This window comes from Epinephelus fuscoguttatus, linkage group LG9, assembly GCF_011397635.1.
Source record: "Epinephelus fuscoguttatus linkage group LG9, E.fuscoguttatus.final_Chr_v1".
NCBI classification, from domain to species: Eukaryota; Metazoa; Chordata; class Actinopteri; order Perciformes; family Serranidae; genus Epinephelus; species Epinephelus fuscoguttatus.
In genome coordinates, this window is record NC_064760.1 from 13,846,165 (window position 1) to 13,867,235 (window position 21,071).

General features: G+C 41.0%; 3 protein-coding genes across 4 annotated transcripts in view; 2 read left to right on the forward strand and 1 right to left on the reverse strand.

Moving 5' to 3' along the window:
* The window catches only part of LOC125895081 (uncharacterized), a 100,389-nt gene extending 80,792 nt beyond the window's left edge, over positions 1 to 19,597 (forward strand). Inside the window, exons 4-5 of the mRNA XM_049586879.1 lie at positions 18,458 to 18,504; positions 18,588 to 19,597. Coding sequence (XP_049442836.1) covers positions 18,458 to 18,504; positions 18,588 to 18,722 — 182 coding nt within the window. The 3' untranslated portion in view covers positions 18,723 to 19,597. The remainder of the gene's footprint in view (positions 1 to 18,457; positions 18,505 to 18,587) is intronic.
* LOC125895062 (uncharacterized) overlaps positions 1 to 21,071 on the reverse strand; it is a 196,997-nt gene that overhangs the window by 173,564 nt on the left and 2,362 nt on the right. The window lies entirely within an intron of this gene.
* Positions 13,131 to 21,071, forward strand: part of LOC125895075 (signal-regulatory protein beta-2-like) — a 35,181-nt gene continuing 27,240 nt past the window's right edge. The window contains exons 1-2 of the mRNA XM_049586872.1: positions 13,131 to 13,180; positions 13,747 to 14,097. Coding sequence (XP_049442829.1) covers positions 13,132 to 13,180; positions 13,747 to 14,097 — 400 coding nt within the window. The 5' untranslated portion in view covers position 13,131. The remainder of the gene's footprint in view (positions 13,181 to 13,746; positions 14,098 to 21,071) is intronic.

Genomic DNA, 21,071 nt, shown 5'->3' on the forward strand with positions numbered 1-21,071 from the left:
GGTTTAACAGCCCTCCTCTGTACGCTGTGCTCTTCCTGCTGATGTGACTGACAGGCAGAGTGGGCGGGTCATCACTGATGATGTGGAGTGTTTGAATTGACTGACTCATACAGTATTTAAGATGGCTCCTCTGTCTTTGTCACTGTGGCAAATGGCTGGATACATCTTTTTTATATGAACTCAAATCAAACTGATCCATAAATTCCTGTTTAATTGGGTGGTAACAACAATGTAGGATTTTTTATTGGGCCTAGAGACATAGTTCTATATATTTACAGATAAATTACATGTGATATATTTAAAGGCCAGTGGTGTCAGTGCCCTTTTTAAACATGAATATTTGGCCATTGAGATAAAAGTTAACTCTGAATCTTATGTTTGTTGAATCATTTGACTGTCACTACAAGATCTGACTGATATCAGACAGAATTGTCACTTGACCAGTGTATCTGCCTGAATCAAACATTACTCACTACTCAACTGATGTGTCGCCATGCCAACATACTGATTTCACTTGATTTTTAAGAGTGGAGCGAGCCAACGTAAAAACAAAGATATCGGGCGAAATATTAAAAAGACGTTGATTTAGAACAGCCTTGATAGCAGCGTCCGTCTTGACTATAGTGGTCACCTTTCTTGTATTACTCCTCATAGCTTCAGGCACACAGCGTTACAGCAGCTTGACAATGGCATTAGTCCCGCCCATGGTGCTGATTGGCTGATCGTTAATTCCTCTACAATGGTTGGTGGATCTATTGATTTTACCCGAGAAACCTGTGTTTCATGTCACGATGCCAGACAAACCAGTTGACTCAATGAAGTGGGCAGATTCAAAGGTCTGGACCAAGACAACTAAAACTGCAATGATGTAAAGACAGAGCTCTTGCAAAATGGTGTCGGGAGAGAACTTGTTTTGGCGGAATGTTTGCACGTGGGAAGGCGAGCCTTGGCATTAACATGGCTAAATCCCTGCAAAAGAAAATGCTACATAAAAGATTGAAAATGTTTCATAGGTTGCTACAACACATTGTCACTCTGAAGTCGTCACATGTTGACGTTTGGTCATGGAGTTTCCATGTCCGCGTGCGACGTGCAAGGTACCCTGGCTGTGTTGGTTGTTGACGTTCTGGGACACTGTGTCAAGTTCTTCCTGTTACATGCATTGTCTTATTTCAAAATACACTTCTGTTTTCACAGGAAATTTAAAATTTACATGCAGTCTCTTTCAAAATAAAAGCACTATGTCGGCATAACACCGTGAATTATCTTTGTCTTTGCACATGGTTGGGTTTAGAAAAACAGAACAGGATTTGGCTTCATAACCTTAAGGGACATGAACACCATTTTCTCGAAAGTCAGTGTTTGTTGGACCCATCCACAGTATGAAACCTTTATTGCCCTCTCCAGAAAAGTACCCCAGCTTTACCTTGTGTTTACTCAGTGTCAGTTATAGAAACCCACCCTGAAACATGAAACAAAAGTGTGCTGTTGTGTTGTTTCACGTTGGAAAGATGGTTGATTTTATTTCCACTGTGGTGATACAGTGAGATACCAACATAACGAGAGGCCAATCAGATTGCTCTGAAATGTTCCCTCCCACTTTCCATGATTACATTAAGGCAAGTCATCTTCTAATACGCTCTAATTTAGCTGCAGCTACAAGTGGATTAACATGAAAATGGTGGTCATATTTTATTTGTTGCTGATGCTCAGAGTGGGACGTAAGTATATTCACAGTCAGATTTACTCCAGATATACATTTAAAATATTATGTTCTTACAGTAATTTAGTGCAGTGTGTACATTTTTCTTTCTCTGTTGTTAATCACTGCTCCATTTAATTTTATGTTCAGGATGCACAGACGATCACGTCTTTGAAACGACAGCTGTTGAAGTTGGAGATGATGTGACTCTGAATTGTCCTCGCCAGACATCTATCAACCAAGAAACTTTGTTTTGGATCAGGCTTGTTTCTGGAAAATTGCCTGAATTCTTGGGAGGAACATACACCTTTGATTATGAAGGTGTTAACAAGACTCCTCACATTACAGCAAAACAAGAGCCTGGATCATTTATTCTGCATATTCATGAGACAAAGCTGAGTGATACTGGACTTTACTACTGTTTAAAAGTATATCTACTGGACATGACATTTTCCAAATCAACACTTCTGAGAGTTAAAGGTAAATAGACATTTTAAATTACTTGACAAAAAATAACCGTGCTTTAATCCAACATGTTTACCATCAGTTTACATAATTAGATTTTTATACATGTATATGTGTTTCCATAACATAATAATTCAAATGTTTCTCTCATGTATAGTGTATATAGTGTATGCATATAAAGTTCAAATTTTAATTACTTTTAATATCATTAAAGTCATTTTATCTTGACATTTTCCAGGACCAGAACCTGATATCACTGCCGTCACTCAAGACTTTCCATCTGATCCAGTCCGTCCAGGAGACTCAGTGACTCTGCAGTGTTCAGTCCTCTCTGACTCTGAGAAGAAAACATGTTCAGAAGAACACAGAGTTTATTGGTTCAGAGCCGCATCAGATGAATCTCATCCCAGTGTCATTTATGCCCAAGTAAACAGTAGTGATGGATGTGAGAAGAGTCCCGAAGCTCACTCTCCACAGAAATGTGTCTACAGCTTCTCTAAGGACATCAGCTCCTCTGATGCTGGGACTTATTACTGTGCTGTGGCCACATGTGGAGAGATATTATTTGGAAATGGAACAAAAGTGGACATTGAAGGTAACTGTGTCATTATTCTGTCAGTACTGTCTTACAAAATGTGTGTTTATTGTGTTACAAGTGTTGCAAACACAAGGCCATTGCAAGTCAAATCAAATCTATTCAGATCAGCTATTGCTGTTTTTTCATGCAGAATCATTTAACCAGGAGGTGACATTAAACATCATTTACCTTTAACTTTTTTTCCTCTTGATGTTTCAGGAGCCAGTACGTGCTCACAGGATGCAGTTGCAGTTATTTTTCTTCTGTGTGCTGTGTTGGCTATAAGTCTGATTGTTGTAGCCGTCCTCATCTACGCCATGAAGAAGAAAGAGAATGATTGTTACAGTGGTAATAGAAGTTATTTATAGTTCTCTAGCGAGCAGTATTATATTAAAACTACTGCATCTGTATTTATTGCTCATTTTTTTATTCGTAATTTCAGCTGCTGTTGCCGTGCAGAGAAACAGTGGTGGTCGGAAAAGTCAACAGGTAAAGAATTTAATAGGTATAATAGAATTAACCTCATTGAAACAGTTTTGTGATGCTGTTTCTAACTTTGTCATGCCATGTATTTCCTCAGAGAGATGAGGACACACAGGTTTATTCTGCTGTCGTCTTCACCGTGATGAAAACTGGCAGTGGTGCAATAAAGGATTCAAGAGCAGCAGAGAGACAGAGGATCTACGCTGCTGTCAAGGCTTTTGGGTTGGATTAGTGAGGTCACAGGTCTGTTTGCCATCAGCTGGTACTGTGTGTTGAAGTTGATGTTAATCTGGAGCTAAAGGGTTGTTTCTATTAGGTAGTTCTGCTCTACAATGTTTTAATGTCATGATTAAGTTTCGTCCATACAGTATATTCAAAAGTAATAAGACTGATTATGTTTTGTTTTGGGTTTTTTTTAATACAAATGTGCACACTCCAGAAATATATCTCAGGGGTGAACCCAGTACAAGTCTGGGTTGGGGCGTTGGATCTCTCTTTCCCTCATTTCCTGTTATGTAAATATTGTCCGTGATAAATGCATAAGAATACCCCAAGAATACTATTAAAATTTTGGAAAAAAAGGGCTAAGTAATCACGTTTTTCAGGTAGAAATCTATCAGCTGTTATTCTTAATTCTGAAACTTGGTTTCTGTCAACGTTGCTGAAATCTGTTTTTTACCATTAGTCATGATTAACTGTTTAGTTTCCTTTGCACCCTAAAACTAACCATTATGTTTGATGTGTTAAAGGCACAGTCTGTGTCTCAGATGAGCCTCAGTCATGTTTTACAACAGTGATTTCTAAGGAGCAGGACTGTGTTCATATTTGTTTGACATGTATGGAGGTATATTATATTTGTTCTTTTGCTCTTATTATGTTGTTGCTCTTGTTTTTATTATGTTTGTAGTGTCTTGTACTTACATACCTACATACCTACCATACTTAAAGTAACAAAAGTAAAAGTACTCATTTTACAGAATGATCCATTTCAGAACCAGATGTGGTTGTAACAGGCAACACTTCTAACATGGGTGTTGCCATTCAGTTAGCAGGATACCTGCATGTGAAGTGTTTCACACTTGCGCTAAATCTCAGAGGACGTTTAATCTGCCAACAGTTGAGTCTGTCAGTTGTATGCAGCATTTCTGACAGGTTTTATGATGGTGTTGGTCAGTCTGTCTACTTTGCATCACATTTTGCTGCAATGAAAATGATTACAGTTAGATGAACAGACTGAAAACTGTCTTAGGAGGTAAAACTGATGCTGACAAAGTTTTCCTTTAGGAATAATTTGCAGTTGGAAAAAAAGGTAATAAATTGCAATATAACAATATATTTCACCAAAATACTCATCACATCACAATAATATCATATTGCGACATAAGTATCATGACGATATCGTATCGTGGGTCCTCTGGTGATACCCACCCCTACTTCATATACTGCTGGGTAGCTGAATCTGTAATAATACATCATCGTTTTTTTGTTGCTTTATATTTTGTCTGCAAAGTAACTAGTAACTAATGATGTCAGACAAATGTAGTGAAGTAAAAAGTAGCTTATAATATTTTCTTCTGAACTGTAGTGGAGTATAAGTATAAAGTAGCAAAAAATGCTCAAGTACAAGTACTTCAAACCATCACCACCCGAGTACAGAACTTCAGAAAAAGTACATAGATACATACAATCACTGGATTGGTGGATATTTGAATGTAAGTTTATTGCATCATCAGACAGAGACCACATGACGTTAATCCTGTCATTGGTTTTCTAGTGTGACCATGTAAACTTTGTGGTAACATAATTTGGAACTCTTTTACACTGTCAATAAATAAAACATGCTGTGTTTCCCTGCTGGTGTTATCATGTATACAACAAGTGGTGGATCTTCTGGAGATTTCCAAAGACTTGACACAATTATTGAAATTCATCCAGTGTTTAAATAATAACAAGAACGAGCGTTTATCAAGTTTCTAACTACGAGAACTTTGAAAGCTACAGTATACTATGTGTAGTTTTCTGGCAACATGTTACATCTGTTTAATGGAAACTTCTTTTCAAGCAACATTCTCATACAGTAAAGCTCCAATATTTACTGACCATCAACAGCTAGGCCTGATGTTTTGTTGTTATAGTAAAGTTGAAGTTGATTAAAGGTTCACACACAGGTGTTACTCTGAACAAGACCATAATCATCTTTTGGAGGGTTAAACTCATCCTGGATCTGGAGGTTGTGTTGTTTTGTTTGCATAATCCATACAACGCTGGAGAATTCAGACGGCACTGTCCCAGTCCTCCTCTGAAGTCTTGGTCCACACATTTGTTACATCCCGTATTGACCACTGTAACACAGTTCTCTCTGGCCTCCCCACCAAACTCATGAACAGGCTTCAAATCATTCAAACTCTGCTGCCCGGATCATTACCGCACCAAATCATCCGACCACATCACCCCCATTCTCATCCAACTACACTGGCTCCTGTTCAGTACTGAACTGATGACAAAAACCTTCTCATCACCTTCAAAGTCCTCCACAGCTGAGCCCCCTCTTACCTCTCTGACCTCCTCCAGGAGTACACTCCCTCCTGCTCCCTCCGCTCTTCCTCTACTGGTCTCCTGACCATCCACACCTCACACCTCAGCACCATAGGTGTCAGGGCTTTCAGCTGCACTGCCCCAGGCTCTGGAAGTCCCTACATCCACACATCCAACACTCTGACAGCACAACATCCTTCAGATCCCATCTCAAAACCCACCTGTTCAAGCTGGCTTACAGACTTTAACACTGACTGTACCCTCTGCCCTTTTAAATGGCGCCTTTTAAATAAAATGTATTATTATTGTTATAACACTGATTAGATATGAAGACTACTTTGACTTTGAAATATCTGTAGCTGCAGTGTAGGTGTTAGCATCCAGGTTTGAGGGACAGTTGCAGGGGAAAGGTGAGAAGAAATGTGGTCAAAACTACACAGACTTGATAGTGAACCACTGTGTATCTGTCCATCACAACTTCCCACAACTGTAGACAGAAGCATCATTAAAAACACATACTGAGCATTTTATTTTGTGGACACAAGTAGTCTTCTTTTGTTAAGAACAAACACTGTATTAAAATAACTGTAAGGGCATAACTACTGAAATGAATGAACCCCTCCATCTCTCTGGTCTCACAGCACTTTGTAAAGACCCTCTGCATGTCAAGCAAAGCCACATGCAACAGCTACACTGACAGACCCAGGCTGTGGTGGGCCGTTTCTCCTCCCTTTGACCAACCATCAAGGCTGTTTACTCAGAACAGACCTGACGATGGGCTTCAACAGGATGTGTAGTGAGAGGAGAGATACAAGAGGCTTCAGCAGCCTAACTTTTCACCTTGTTAATGTGCTCATTCACAGTACAAATATCTATCAGTCCTGTGGTTTTAAATATGCAAACAAAGGTGTCAACAACTGCAATCTTACAATTTCACAGATGCACATTAGTTTATGTTTTGTTTTAATTTTAATGTAGATTCATTGTTTTATTCAACATTAATTTGAACAGGCTGCCGGTCCATAACTGCACCAAGTGACGTTAGCAAGGCTGTCAAACCTGTCTGCAGATAATCAGGCAAACTACAGATCACAGTTCAAACTCCTGCTCCTGACAGAAAGACCAGGGTGGGACCAGTGAGTGATTAGCACCTCCTCCCTCTGACAGCTACCACCAATGACAAGCACCAAACCACTGAGAGAAAGTGTGGGTCATGGTGTGTGTCCAACCCTCCTGAACCCTGCACCCACCTTTGTGAGTTCTTGTGATATTAAAAATAAACATAGCAGTTATATAGTGTTGTTCCTCCTTTTGACAGCAGCAGTAAAGCCCAGCGTCCTGAGGCTGAAACACAGAGTGAGAAAGGTAGAACAGCCTCTTTGTACTGACACCTTAGTTTGAAGCCCGACCACAACGATGCTGAAGTTTCCATGCAGCATTTGTTTATTGTAACTGTGAGCGTGTGTTTGTCTGTGTGTGCAAAGGGTGTTTTGACTCGTTGTCAACAATATGTTGACTGTGATGAAAAGCACAAACCACAACCTGCTGGTTGAACAAATGTGATGAGTTTTGGCCCTATAGATAGATGGGTTGACTGTATATCTGTTTTTATTCTCCTTGCACCTTTCAAGTTGGCAGGAAACCTGAACTCTGTTTAATCATTATTTTGATTCCAGAGTTTGTGGTGTTGGACTGCATTATATTGTCAGGTGTTCCTGTTACTGTCATAGTGACGGTGTCAACCATACATTATGCTTTGTTTTACACATGTTAATCACCTTGTTAATCACTGGTGTATCTCATTAGTGGTTTTCTCCCAGGGTCACATGGCTTCTCTCCCTCAGATAAAAACATGGAGGTCAGAAACTCTAAATCAGCTCCAGGTGAATGTTCCTGTGATACTGTGAGAGTGTCGCTCTGCTGCTGTCTGTCAGCAGCTCTCTGAAAAGAAGTGAAGTGAGTATAGAGGATGGATGGTTTAACAGCCCTCCTCTGTACGCTGTGCTCTTCCTGCTGATGTGACTGACAGGCAGAGTGGGCGGGTCATCACTGATGATGTGGAGCATCTCAGTTGGCTGGCTACACAGTATTTAAAAGCCAGACTAAAAAACTAGGTCTTGAGTTTGCTTTTAAAAATGTCCACATTCTCTGTTTTCCTCAGGTCCTCAGGCAGACTGTTCCACAAACGTGGGCCGTAATGATAAAAGGAGGCCTCACCATATGTTTTGGTTAAAACTTCTGGAGTAATTAAAATGCCGCTGCCTGAAGACCTGAGAGTTCTAGAGGGCTCATATATTAAAAGCAAATCGGATACGCTCCTAACTTTAAACATTACTATTTAGCTAACCAGCTACAATACCTATCCAAAGATAGAAAGAAGAACGAAGACTACAACTCCTGGCTCGAACTAGAACAGGTGGACTGCAACAATATAAAACTCTCTGACCTCCCGTTTATCACCACTTCACTCAGACGTCATAACTGTTTTCAGAACCCAATGATTGCTTCCACCTTGTCAGCCTGGTGGAAAACACTAGAAATTACAAACTCTCAGATAGAACCTTGCTTGCTCTCTCCAATTTGGCACAACCCGGATTTTGAAATTAACAAAAGACCTCTCCATTTTAGCACATGGGAGATGAAAGGAGTAACTCATCTCCACCACCTTTTCCAAGACAATATACTTATGACATACACAAACTTATTTCAAACTTTTGAAATAAGAAATGGAAATTTTCGACAGTATTTACAATTGATAAAAACAATCAAGAGGAGAATTCCAGTGCCTCAGGACACTTTGCAGCCACCAGAATTTGCCAAACATATTACAAAGCTTTCTCCGAGAAATAAGGAGAACCTTTCTAAGATTTATAAATTACTGTCAGAGACCAGTTCTATACATTTACCAATTTTAAAATTTTAAAATCACCCAACAAAAGATGAATAGAATGGGCTTTAGTCAATCTGACACATGCACTCAGTGTACTCAGAACACTGCAGACACCTACTTTCATGCACTCTGGTTATGTTCACCCGTCCAGCACTTTTGGTCAACAGTCACTCAAAAACTCTCCTCCATTTTGGACTACAGGATCCCATTATCTCCCAACCTGTGCTTAATTGGTGACCTGATGACAATTGACCTCCCAAACAGCCACTGCAATTCTCTTCTTGTAGCCATCGCCAAGAAAACAATCCTAGTCAACTGGAAAGATAAACAGACATCAACCATTGGCTGAATCTCCTTGCAGAACATATTTCGCTGGAGAAAATATCTGCTGGCCACAGACACCAATTAACATACTTTACAGAAAAATGGTCACCATTTATCCACTCACTAAACGTGTCTGTATAGTGCCACTCAGCCTGTGAGCATATGCCACCTGTACATATAAATATTACAACTCAAGAAAAACTGTGTTGTAATATGTAACGTGTTTCTGTTAATAATGATGTAACCCCTCATCCCTCTATCTCTCTCACCACAATATACCACAGCGGTTCATCAGAATTCAAGGTCTTAAGCATGTGTTAGGTGCACCTTCTTCCCCTTGAATCCAGGCCTGCTCCCTGGCTCTGTGGGGGATCGCAGGGGGTTGCGCCGGGGGGGCGGGTGCGTCTGGACTGCTTGCCCTGTGTGCCTGGGGGTGGCGGGGTCTCCTCGTGCTCCCTGGGCCTGGGGCACTGTGGCCGGTCCCCCTTGGGGGGCTGTTTCCACCCCTGGTGGTGCGGGGTGGGTGGGGGCCCGTTGGGTTTCCTTGGGGCCCGCCTGGCCCGTTGCCCATGGGCGCTGGGGGCCTCACGGCACCGGGGTCTGGTTGGCACCACCTTCTAGCCCCTCTCATCCATCCTTCCAGCCTTCAGGCCGGGTCTACACTGGCCTGGCCTCCTAAACCACATTTAGTTCACTCACCACAAATTCCACAGTTTTAACGCACCACATACACTCACTCCTCGAGGTGCAGACCACTGATGGATTGGGGGGCTTCATGATGGGGCAGGCTATGGGACAGTGGTGTCCTGTAGCCCTCCATGCTGCCCCCCGGCCCATCCTTATCTGTCCTCCAATTTTAAAGCACCACACACACCTACATCTTGTGGGACAGATGGGAACAGGTTCCAGGTGCCTTATGGCTGCACGGGCTGCAGGACAGCAGTGTGCTGTAGCCATCAGCCTTGCCCCCACCTGTCTCCTATGTCCCTCAATTTTAATGCACCACGTCACATTTATGGGCACTCACATTCACACTCACGGTGTAGGGTTAATGATTCTCCGTCAGGGATTGGAGAATCATAGTAAAAGGGGGGGTGGTGGGTTTAGACACACTGTAGATACGCATGGCGTGGCTCGTGGAGCCCGGCCCTCCTGGTCTGAGTACGTCTGGGTCTGCGTCGGGCGGTGGGTGGACGGGCCCTCCTGCCCTGCCCGTCTGGGGTGTGTCTCTAGCTCTCTGGGGGTGCTGGCCATTGCCGCCCCGGGTCCTTGGGCCTGCGTGGTGTCCTGCGGCCTCTGCGGCTCCCTGGGCGTGGGATCGGGGCGCTCCTGCGGTCTTGGGGTGCCATACCGCCTGCCTTCCCCCGCAGGGCTGGCCCTGGACCCTGGTGATGGTTTTCATAAACACATTGGGAGGGTTCAAATACACACATGCATGTTCGATACTCTGTGACACATCACAAAGAACCAATGGGATCACTCCAAAGGGGCCCACTTGCTTCTCGAACCTACCACACTGCGCTGGCAACTCTTCTCCACAATCGGGCTTTCCTCCTCCACCAGGACTCTCACATTTTTGGTGTTCAGTATAGACTTCTCTTTTGTTTTTGTTTTTCAGTACAGTATAGTAGATGTGTATATGTTTATTTTTGATAATCTGTATGGAGCACAACCACCTCAAGGCCACAATACATCAGCTACACTGCCTGTTTCTCCCCTGTTTTTTTGTTTGTTTGTTTGTTTCTTTGTTTGTTTGTTTTTTCCTCCTTCTTCTCCGCATGCACTGTCGCTATATAACTCAGGACTTAAGCACCTGCCCCTCAATCCCCCCTGCTTGTTCCTTACTTTCCCCTTGACACACTTTGGTGTATCACGGCCCTCTCTGGCTCATATTAGGAAGTTTTTCCAATAAAGGCTGATAGGCTAGTCTCCAGGGAGGGTGGGTGATGGTCACAACTACGCACAGTATGGGTATAAAATACTTGACTGCAAGCTTAACAGTGCATCAATCTTCACAAGAAGCTTACACCCTTTCGTGGCGCTAAGCTACAAAGACCAATGCAGACACTTTACTGTTACTTTAACTTTTGTTTACAAACAGTAATCGACAGTCCAACATATATACAAAAAAGTGGCAGTTATTTAATTTAATTTGGAAATACAGTACAGGCCAAAAGTTTGGACACACCTTCTCATTCAATGCGTTTTCTTTATTTTCATGACTATTTACATTGTAGATTCTCACTGAAGGCATCAAAACTATGAATGAACACATGTGGAGTTATGTACTTAACAAAAAAAGGTGAAATAACTGAAAATATGTTTTATATTCTAGTTTCTTCAAAATAGCCACCCTTTGCTCTGATTACTGCTTTGCACACTCTTGGCATTCTCTCCATGAGCTTCAAGAGGTAGTCACCTGAAATGGTTTCCACTTCACAGGTGTGCCTTATCAGGGTTAATTAGTGGAATTTCTTGCTTTATCAATGGGGTTGGGACCATCAGTTGTGTTGTGCAGAAGTCAGGTTAATACACAGCCGACAGCTCTATTGGACAACTGTTAAAATTCATATTATGGCAAGAACCAATCAGCTAACTAAAGAAAAATGAGTGGCCATCATTACTTTAAGAAATGAAGGTCAGTCAGTCCAGAAAATTGCAAAAACTTTTAATGTGTCCCCAAGTGGAGTCAAAAACCATCAAGCGCTACAAGGAAACTGGCACACATGAGGACCGACCCAGGAAAGGAAGACCAAGAGTCACCTCTGCTTCTGAGGATAAGTTCATCCGAGTCACCAGCCTCAGAAATCACAAGTTAACAGCAGCTCAGATCAGAGACCAGATGAATGCCACACAGAGTTCTAGCAGCAGACCCATCTCTAGAACAACTGTTAAGAGGAGACTGCGCGAATCAGGCCTTCATGGTCAAATAGCTGCTAGGAAACCACTGCTAAGGAGAGGCAACAAGCAGAAGAGATTTGTTTGGGCCAAGAAACACAAGGAATGGACATTAGACCAGTGGAAATCTGTGCTTTGGTCTGATGAGTCCAAATTTGAGATCTTTGGTTCAAACCACGTGTCTTTGTGAGACGCAGAAAAGGTGAACGGATGGATTCCACATGCCTGGTTCCCACTGTGAAGCATGGAGGAGGAGGTGTGATGGTGTGGGGGTGTTTTGCTGGTGACACTGTTGGGGATTTATTCAAAATTGAAGGCACACTGAACCAGCATGGCTACCACAGCATCCTGCAGCGACATGCCATCCCATCCCGTTTGCGTTTAGTTGGACGATCATTTATTTTTCAACAGGACAATGACCCCAAACACACCTCCAGGCTGTGTAAGGGCTATTTGACCAAGAAGGAGAGTGATGGAGTGCTGCGGCAGATGACCTGGCCTCCACAGTCACCGGACCTGAACCCAGTCGAGATGGTTTGGGGTGAGCTGGACCGCAGAGTGAAGGCAAAGGGGCCAACAAGTGCTAAACACCTCTGGGAACTCCTTCAAGACTGTTGGAAAACCATTTCAGGTGACTACCTCTTGAAGCTCATGGAGAGAATGCCAAGAGTGTGCAAAGCAGTAATCAGAGCAAAGGGTGGCTATTTTGAAGAAACTAGAATATAAAACATGTTTTCAGTTATTTCACCTTTTTTGTTAAGTACATAACTCCACATGTGTTCATTCATAGTTTTGATGCCTTCAGTGAGAATCTACAATGTAAATAGTCATGAAAATAAAGAAAACGCATTGAATGAGAAGGTGTGTCCAAACTTTTGGCCTGTACTGTATATTCATATTTGACTTAGTCATTTCCATCCCTCAGTTGGGCTCAGAGACAACAGATTTATGACAGGAATCCTGCATTGCAAACTGAGAAAGTTGAGTTTTACAGACAAAGCATTAACTTGTGTTTACTCTCGGTGTCAGTTATAAAAACCTGAAGACAGACACATGAAACAGAGGCATGCTGTTGGGTTTGTTTCATGTTGGAAAGCGGGCTGATTTTATTTCCTCTGTATGAGTACGGTGAAATGCCAACATAATGAGAGGCCAATCAGATTGCTCAGAAATGTTCCCTCCCACTTTCCATGACTACATTAGGGTGAATCATCTTCTAATACGCTCTAATTTAGCTGCAGTTACAAGAAGATTAACATGAAAATGGTGATCATATTTTACTTGCTGCTCGTGCTCAATATTGGACGTAAGTATATTTACAGAGGTCAGATTTACTCCAGATATATGTTATAAGTATATAATATATACAGATATATATTTAAAGTATTGTCATGTTCTTGCAGTAATTAAGGAGAGAGCACATATAATTGTTGTTAATGTAAAGTTCATCTTTTCAGGATGCACAGTAGAGCAGATCTTTGAGACAAAGACTGTTGGTGTTGGAGCTAATGTGACACTGACTTGTCCCTACAAGTCTTCAGGAAGCATTTTTTGGATCAGGCTTGTTTCTGGAGACATTCCAAAAGTATTAGCGAAAACATATAGTTTTGAGAGTGATCCTCGCATTACAGCCACAGAAGAGCGTGGACAATTTGTCCTGCACATTAAAAATGTAAGGCGAAGTGATACAGCAGTTTACCTCTGTGTGAAGAAATTCAAACAAGACTTCACACTTTTGAACGGAACAGACCTGAGAGTTGAAGATAAATACATATCTTAATTTAATTACAGCTTTATTTTAATTATGTCAACATTTGTCTTTTGTTTAAAAGTGAGTAATTGAAGTTTTAAATTTTCTTCTCAATTTCCCAGGACCTGAACCTGATGTCACTGCCATCACTCAAGATCCATCTGATCCAGTCCGTCCAGGAGACTCAGTGACTCTGCAGTGTTCAGTCCTCTGTAACTCTGAGAAAAAGTCATGTCCAGGAGATCACAGTGTGTTCTGGTTCAGAGCTGCATCAGATGAATTTCATCCTAGTGCCATTTACGCACATGGAAACAGTGCTGAGTGTGATAAGAGTCCTGAAGCTCACTCTCCACAGAAATGTGTCTATAGCTTCTCTAAGGACGTCAGCTCCTCTGATGCCGGGACTTATTACTGTGCTGTGGCCACATGTGGAGAGATATTATTTGGAAATGGAACAAAAGTGGACATTGAAGGTAAGTGCACCCTGTTTCTATCTAATAGTTGAATTATCATCATCTAATCTATTAACATAAAATATTTATTACTATTTCATAACTTTGATTGTTTCTTTAATGTTTCAGATGTCAGCCGCTGTGATTCACAGAATGACAATACAGCTCTGTTTCTGATGTGTGTTGCTTTGGCTTTAAGTCTGATTGTTATAGCCGTCCTTGTTCATGCCATCAGGACAAAATCCTGCCATTGTTCCAACAGTGAGAGACGTTACTCATACATTCATCTATTGAACTGTGTTTCACACAAGATTATATCATTCAGTTCACATTTCTGTTGTGTTTAAATCAACCTACAGTGTCATTCATCTTCAGTGAAGTTAAATCCGTTCTTTTTTTACGATCTCTTATTTATCTTTCTTTAATAATACAGCTGCTGCCACTCTGCAAACAAATGCTGCGACAGCCAGTTGTGATCAGCAAAGTCAGCGGTGAGGATTTTAAAGAAAAGTTGAAAGGAATGTTTGTTTATTGACATGTATAGACATTACAATCTGCTCTCATTTTCAATTTTGCACTTTGTTTCCTCAGAGAATTGAGGAGTCTTTGGTTTATTGTACACCAAACTTTACCAGGAGGAACGCTGGCAGAGGAGAGGAGAAGAAATCAAAGACAAGAAGAGACCATCTACACTGATGTCAGGGCTTTTATGATATATGATTAATCAAACAATGAATCCTCTTATTGAGGCTATTGTTATTTTTTTGCTTTAGCAGCACTGGTGTTTGCATTTCATCTAAAACATGATATATAACATTATATAACATCACATACATCACAACATGTATCATTGTGAATCCCATATCTAATAATTTTGTTTCAGTTTTTCTGCAGTTTATTGTTACATTTTTTAAAGAGGTGGTGATGCATCTGCCTAACGTGACTTTTTGAAAGATTCATCTTGAAAGAGTCGAGAGAAGAGTCAATTCTGTCTCTTTTCTCTGTGATACCATATAAGGTGATAGACTTCTTCCCCAGTTCCTCAGCTTTGCATCGCTGCAGTTCAAAATGTGAACATGCCTTGTGTCATTTTTAATAAATAAACATCCACATCTATAATGAACTCCTCTTTACTTTGTGTGTGTGTGTGTGTGTGTGTGTGTGTGTGTGTGTGTGTGTGTGTGTGTGTGTGTGTGTGTGTGCGTGCAGTGGCAGACTCAGGCTGTCTGAAGAACAAGGGCAGTAGAAGGAAGGAAAAAGTGTTGTGTGATGCATGTGGTTCCAAACCCTTTTCTAGAAGTACAGCATATATGGTTTTGCACTGCATGTTTTTTTTTACACACTGGGCCAGTGTAGAAGCACTTTATCATGTTTTATCTTCCACTGTGACTTTTCTGACTTGTATCTATGAAAAGTGTTGCTAGAGAGGTGTTTTCACATTCCTCTATTGAAGGTGGATTAGGTACGTCACTAATAAGAAAGTCCATCGCTGTCTAATAAAGGAAACACATACTGACATGTGAACAGACTCTGACGCGACACCAACTAAGAAACCTGAAACCTCCAGTGCAGAGCAGACTTGTCAGTCCAGAGAGCATAGTTAGCATTAGCAAAGTTTTGATAGCAAACATGGTAGAGTGTGCAGTTTTTGGATGTAAACAGGCTCTGGAGCGTCCTTCCACTTCATACTAAACCTAACACAATAAGCTAATGTTGGGGGCGGAATGTCGAGATCCTGAACTTCACCAATAAGGGTCACAGATAGCAATTAATTTAATCAGGGCAAAAACAGTGATGCCACCAAACACAATAACAAGCTAGTCAGCATGCAGATTGAAATATCATGACAGATGTTGGATACATCGGGACAAAATTTTGTACAGACATTCATGGTCCCCTGGGGATGTATGTGAATAAATCTGGTGATAATCTGACTTTTCATTTAGTGCAACCAGCAGGTTAACGCTTATGATGTTGTGTGAAATGTCCTGGGGACTAACAGATTGCCATGTCCACACAGTCACTTTCCCCACAGGACAAATTGTAATTAAATAAGCCAAAATGCTGCCAGACTATTGACATCGCCTCATCTTATAAAATGTTGGCATGCTGAAACACCCAATGGTGGTGGTGGTAAACATGTTATCATTCACAATGACTATGTTAGCATTGTCCAGTGAGATTCTGCTGTTGTCAGGACCCAGAATTTTTAAGGTCATCAGCTTTACTGTAGAAAATGGTGGTGAAAGATTTTTTACATCTCTTAATTTCTATAATTCTTTAACTGTATTGTGTTCTTTCTTAACCTAGCAGAAACTATCAGAGAGGACGGGATGCCAGATTAGATTTTGGTGTAATATGAAACATTATAGTTTGCTTCTTAGTAGAATTATGTGCTGTTCTTCACTCTGCACACTGTCTCACCATGCAGGAATTACTGAACGGGCCCACAGGGCACAGGCCCAGGGGCCCAAAGTGTAAGGGTGGACCCTGGCCCTCACCTGCTAAATGCCACTCAAATTTACACAAACTGACCCAAGACAGATTCATAATGACCACAAAAGATACAAAATTACCTCTAAAAGGCACAAACAACTACAAAGGGATATAAAACCACAAAAAGATTCATTATGACAACATAAAGATGCAGAAAATGACACAAAAAGAGGCTAAACTTTACCAGATATTACCCGTCTGTGTCTTGCTCCTACTGTCTGTTCCTGTCTGTGCCCAGGGGCCCACTGTCTGATTTAATGCAGGAGAAGTTATATCTCCTCAACAGCAAGCAGCTACAGACACCATGTCAACTGTTATTACCACATACAAACAAAAGAATTCTTCACACAGAAATAGATTTCATCAACACAAAATCTCCCCAGAAACAAAAAGTTCACTCTAAGACCAGTGTGGCAGGAAATGCACTTTAAGTCTAAGTTCTGTGATAACCAATCAGATGCATTTGAGAGTGTGACATACAGTATTGTGGTCATGTGACATCACCTCTTTAACCCACTGAAATACCAGCAAGTTTCCAAATCACAGACAGTGTCAAGATGATCCTGTTATGGGTTACACTGCTTGTTCTTCATCAAGGATGTGAGTGTGCTGTGTAATCTTAACTACATATTTTCTCATTTGAGTATCTGCATGCAAACTAGATGTATGGATGCTCATGTTATTACCTTTCTGCATCATATACTAATTGTCATTTTGTGTTTCATGTGTTGTATTTTCATTTAATCCAGATGCGCTGGTTCCAGTGACCACAGTTCAACTTGGTTAACCTGCGACTTTAACGTGTGATTGGCCTAATGACGAGTTTAGCAATAAATTCCACTGGTTTAAGCAGAGTGCTGGGGAGACTCTGAAATTAATTGTGAGACTGTGTAAACATGTAAACCCTGTGTATGGACCAGAGTTTTCTGCCATGAGATTGGATGTAAAAGTTTATAAGAGTATTAGCAGCCTGAGCATTTGGAGGATGATTCAAGAAGATGAGGGAATGTATCACTGCGCAGTCATGGAGTGGACTGAGATTACCTGGAGTGGCACCTATTTGTCTTTAAAAGGTTATATGTCAAAGCTTGTGTGGAGATGCCAAACCTTTAACACAGTTCTGTATCACACAGGAAACACTCAGAGGACATCAAACTTTGCTGTTGTTCAGTGGCCGACAGAATCTGATCCAGTCCGTCCAGGAGCCTCGATGTCTCTCCAGTGTTCAGTCCTCTCTGACTCTGAGAATAAAATGTGTCCAGGAGATCACAGTGTGTTCTGGTTCAGAGCCGGATCAGATAAATCTCATCCAGACATCATCTACACTGATGGAAACAGACATGATGAATGTGACAGGAACTCTGACACTCAGAAGAGTTGTGTTTATCGCTTCTCTAAGAACGTCAGCTCCTCTGATGCTGGGACTTACTACTGTGCTGTGGCCACATGTGGACAGATATTATTTGGAGATGGAACTAAAGTGGAGATTGAAGGTAACTGTGTCATTGTTTTGTTTATTAAGAAATTTGCTTCTTTGAGTGCCAGACTGTCAAATGAGCCTTTTTTTATCATTTAAGTGGAAAAATTGTTTTAGTAGGAGGTGACATTAAACACCCTTGAATTTAACACATTATATTTCCTTTTGATGTTTCAGGAACCAGTACGTGCTCACAGAATGCAGATGTACTTATTTTTCTGCTGTGTGCTGTCTTGGCTATAAGTCTGACTGTCATAGCTGTCCTCGTTTACACCATCAAGAAAAACACGTCTGATTGTCACAACGGTAATAGAAGTTATTAGTTAGCTCTCTATCCAACAATACTGTATAAAAACTACTGCATCTGGTTTTATTTTTATCTATATGTTTTCTGTTTAATAATTTCAGCTGCTGTTGCCGTGCAGCGAAACCTTCATGGTCAGAAAAGTCAGCAGGTAAAGAATGGAACGGTTCAGTAGGATCAACCTTATTGAAACAGTTATGGGTCTTTTTTGAACTTTGTCATGTATTTCCTCAGAGAAATGAGGACACACAGGTTTATTCTGCTGTCGTCTTCACCGTGATGAAAACTGGCAGTGGTGCAATAAAGGATTCAAGAGCAGCAGAGAGACAGAGGATCTACGCTGCTGTCAAGGCTTTTGGGTTGGATTAGTGAGGTCACAGGTCTGTTTGCCATCAGCTGGTACTGTGTGATCTAATTCATGTTGGTCTGTTACGAGCTGAAGGATTTTTTATATGTGGCTATTAGGTAATGATGTGCATGCAGGTGTCTGCAAAGGCCCGCTTTGGTCCATTTGGCTTTTGGCCTATGTGGGCATCTGTGTGCAGCCCATTTTTTGAGACCCCACCTTCAGAAAAAGCTGCGCATCCAGCATCTTTTTTCAAAGCACTCCAGCTTTTTAATGTGGCCACTCCGAGTGCTTCCAGTTTGAAACCTCAGAACTTCTCACAAAGGTGCTGGTGATGTCACAGTCGTTCCTTTAGCAACTGTATGATATGTCAGTCAGAAACCATCACCATCAATGGGCAAAGACAGAACAGTCCATTTGTGGGAGCAGACGACCAGACGCTGAATGTTGCTGGTGAGTGTTGTGCTTTCATTAACGTACGCATTGTAAGCTTGTTGTTGAATGTGTAGTTAACCCTATGTTAAGGTATCATTACGTTAGCTACCAAGCTAATATTAGTGTCATGATCTTGTTGTCATAGAAACCTACCATGTGCAGCACATCATTAAAATAAGCGTTGGGAGTGAATGTGGCCATGTGGACGCTGGCCCTAAAGAAAGAAGCTAGGTGTCAGTTAACATGGACATTACTCAAATAAGTTTTTTTCTCTCAAAGTGGGAGTAACTGTAAATATGGAATTTTTCAATGGATCAGTGTTGGCACAGATATATTAGGTGGATCAGATCTGTTTTTGTTTTTGTTTATTTTTGTTATTGTTCTTGTGTAACTACTCTTGAACCTGATTGGTAACTCTGTTAAACTGTGTCAATAAATAAAACACACTGCTTTCTAACATCAATCTGTTGCTGCTGGTGTGATCTGTTACGGTGCAAAACAAGAGTTGGTCATCAAGAATCACTGAAATCAATCCAAAAGACACAAACAGAATTCATCAAGTTTCTAACCTTAACAACTTTACAGGTATACTGTCGTATTTGTGATGAATGAAGATGCAGTCACTCCATATGAGAAGATGATATAAATATCTTATGCCATATTCATATGTAAGCAAAACAACAGAAGCAAACAGAAGTAACTGTCTGTCAGTCACTCACACTCTACAGCAGGAAAGTACACTTCAAAATAAAAGCTCTGTACCAAAATAAAGAGTTTTTTTTGACAAACTTGACACATTTGCGAGTCACTTGCAGTCCACTCAGAATGGACCTGTCACACACTTCTGGACTGTGACCCACCCATTGGGAACGACGGGTCTACAGAGAGGGGTGTTGCTGGTTTTGGTAATCTGCCTTTACAGCAGAGTACACACACTCTGGTGTGTTTTCAGTCTTCCTCTTTTCACTTTCCTTGTAGAAAACTCCAGTGCTGCATAGTTCACGGCCTCTTCTTCACCATCCTGCATAAAATGGAATAATATATTTGTGTGTTAATGACAAATATTTCAGAGATTAGAGCTGTAACATATAAACAAGTGAGGTTAACATACTTTCTTTAATTTGACATTTCACAGTCACCACTAGAATATTTATATATCTTGACTCTATCCATATTTATCATGTAGTAACAGACATACATTATTATACATTTGTTGTATGTTCATTATGTTATATGTCTCTTGTACAACAGATCTGCTAAATTTAAACAGTTAAGAGCAGCAAAATATCACATGCCCACACAGGACAACACACTGTCACATATTTACCAGATGACTAGACTGATCCACAGTTAATCTGTCATGTCCAAGATGATGGGAAGCACTCGTCGCCTCTGTTAAAAAAAAAAAAAATCATTCAGTGAGATTTTTGTCTTCAATCACATTTTCAGTTTAAGTCTTTCCAGTTAAACACATTGACTCATGTACTGCGCTTAATACAGCTTCAGTGTTACAGTGACAAACACTGATTAACTCCACCAGAGCTCTCAGCAGTCGGCTGAAGCACTTTGCTTGAGAGCATCTGGAAAATGGCTCTGAAATTAAATGTTCAATACTTCCTGCTGCCACAGGATATTATGGTGGGACATAACTCAGAGGGACAATTAAAGTTACCAGCCAGTTTGCAAAATATTGTTTTAAATTCAAAAACATCACGTACAGTGTAGTGACCTCAGGTTTATAATAACACTATGACAAGAAAAATCAAACCAGCGTCTAACCAGGAAAAGAGACTGAACCGACTGTTCCAATAGGTTGATTTCTTTTAAATAGAATACCTCTCCATACAGAGTATTAGGCCCAATTCTTGTTGGGATAGAGGGGTAGGGCGAAGTGTTAGAGCTACATGGACCTCAAAATGGAGGTTTTTCAGAGACTC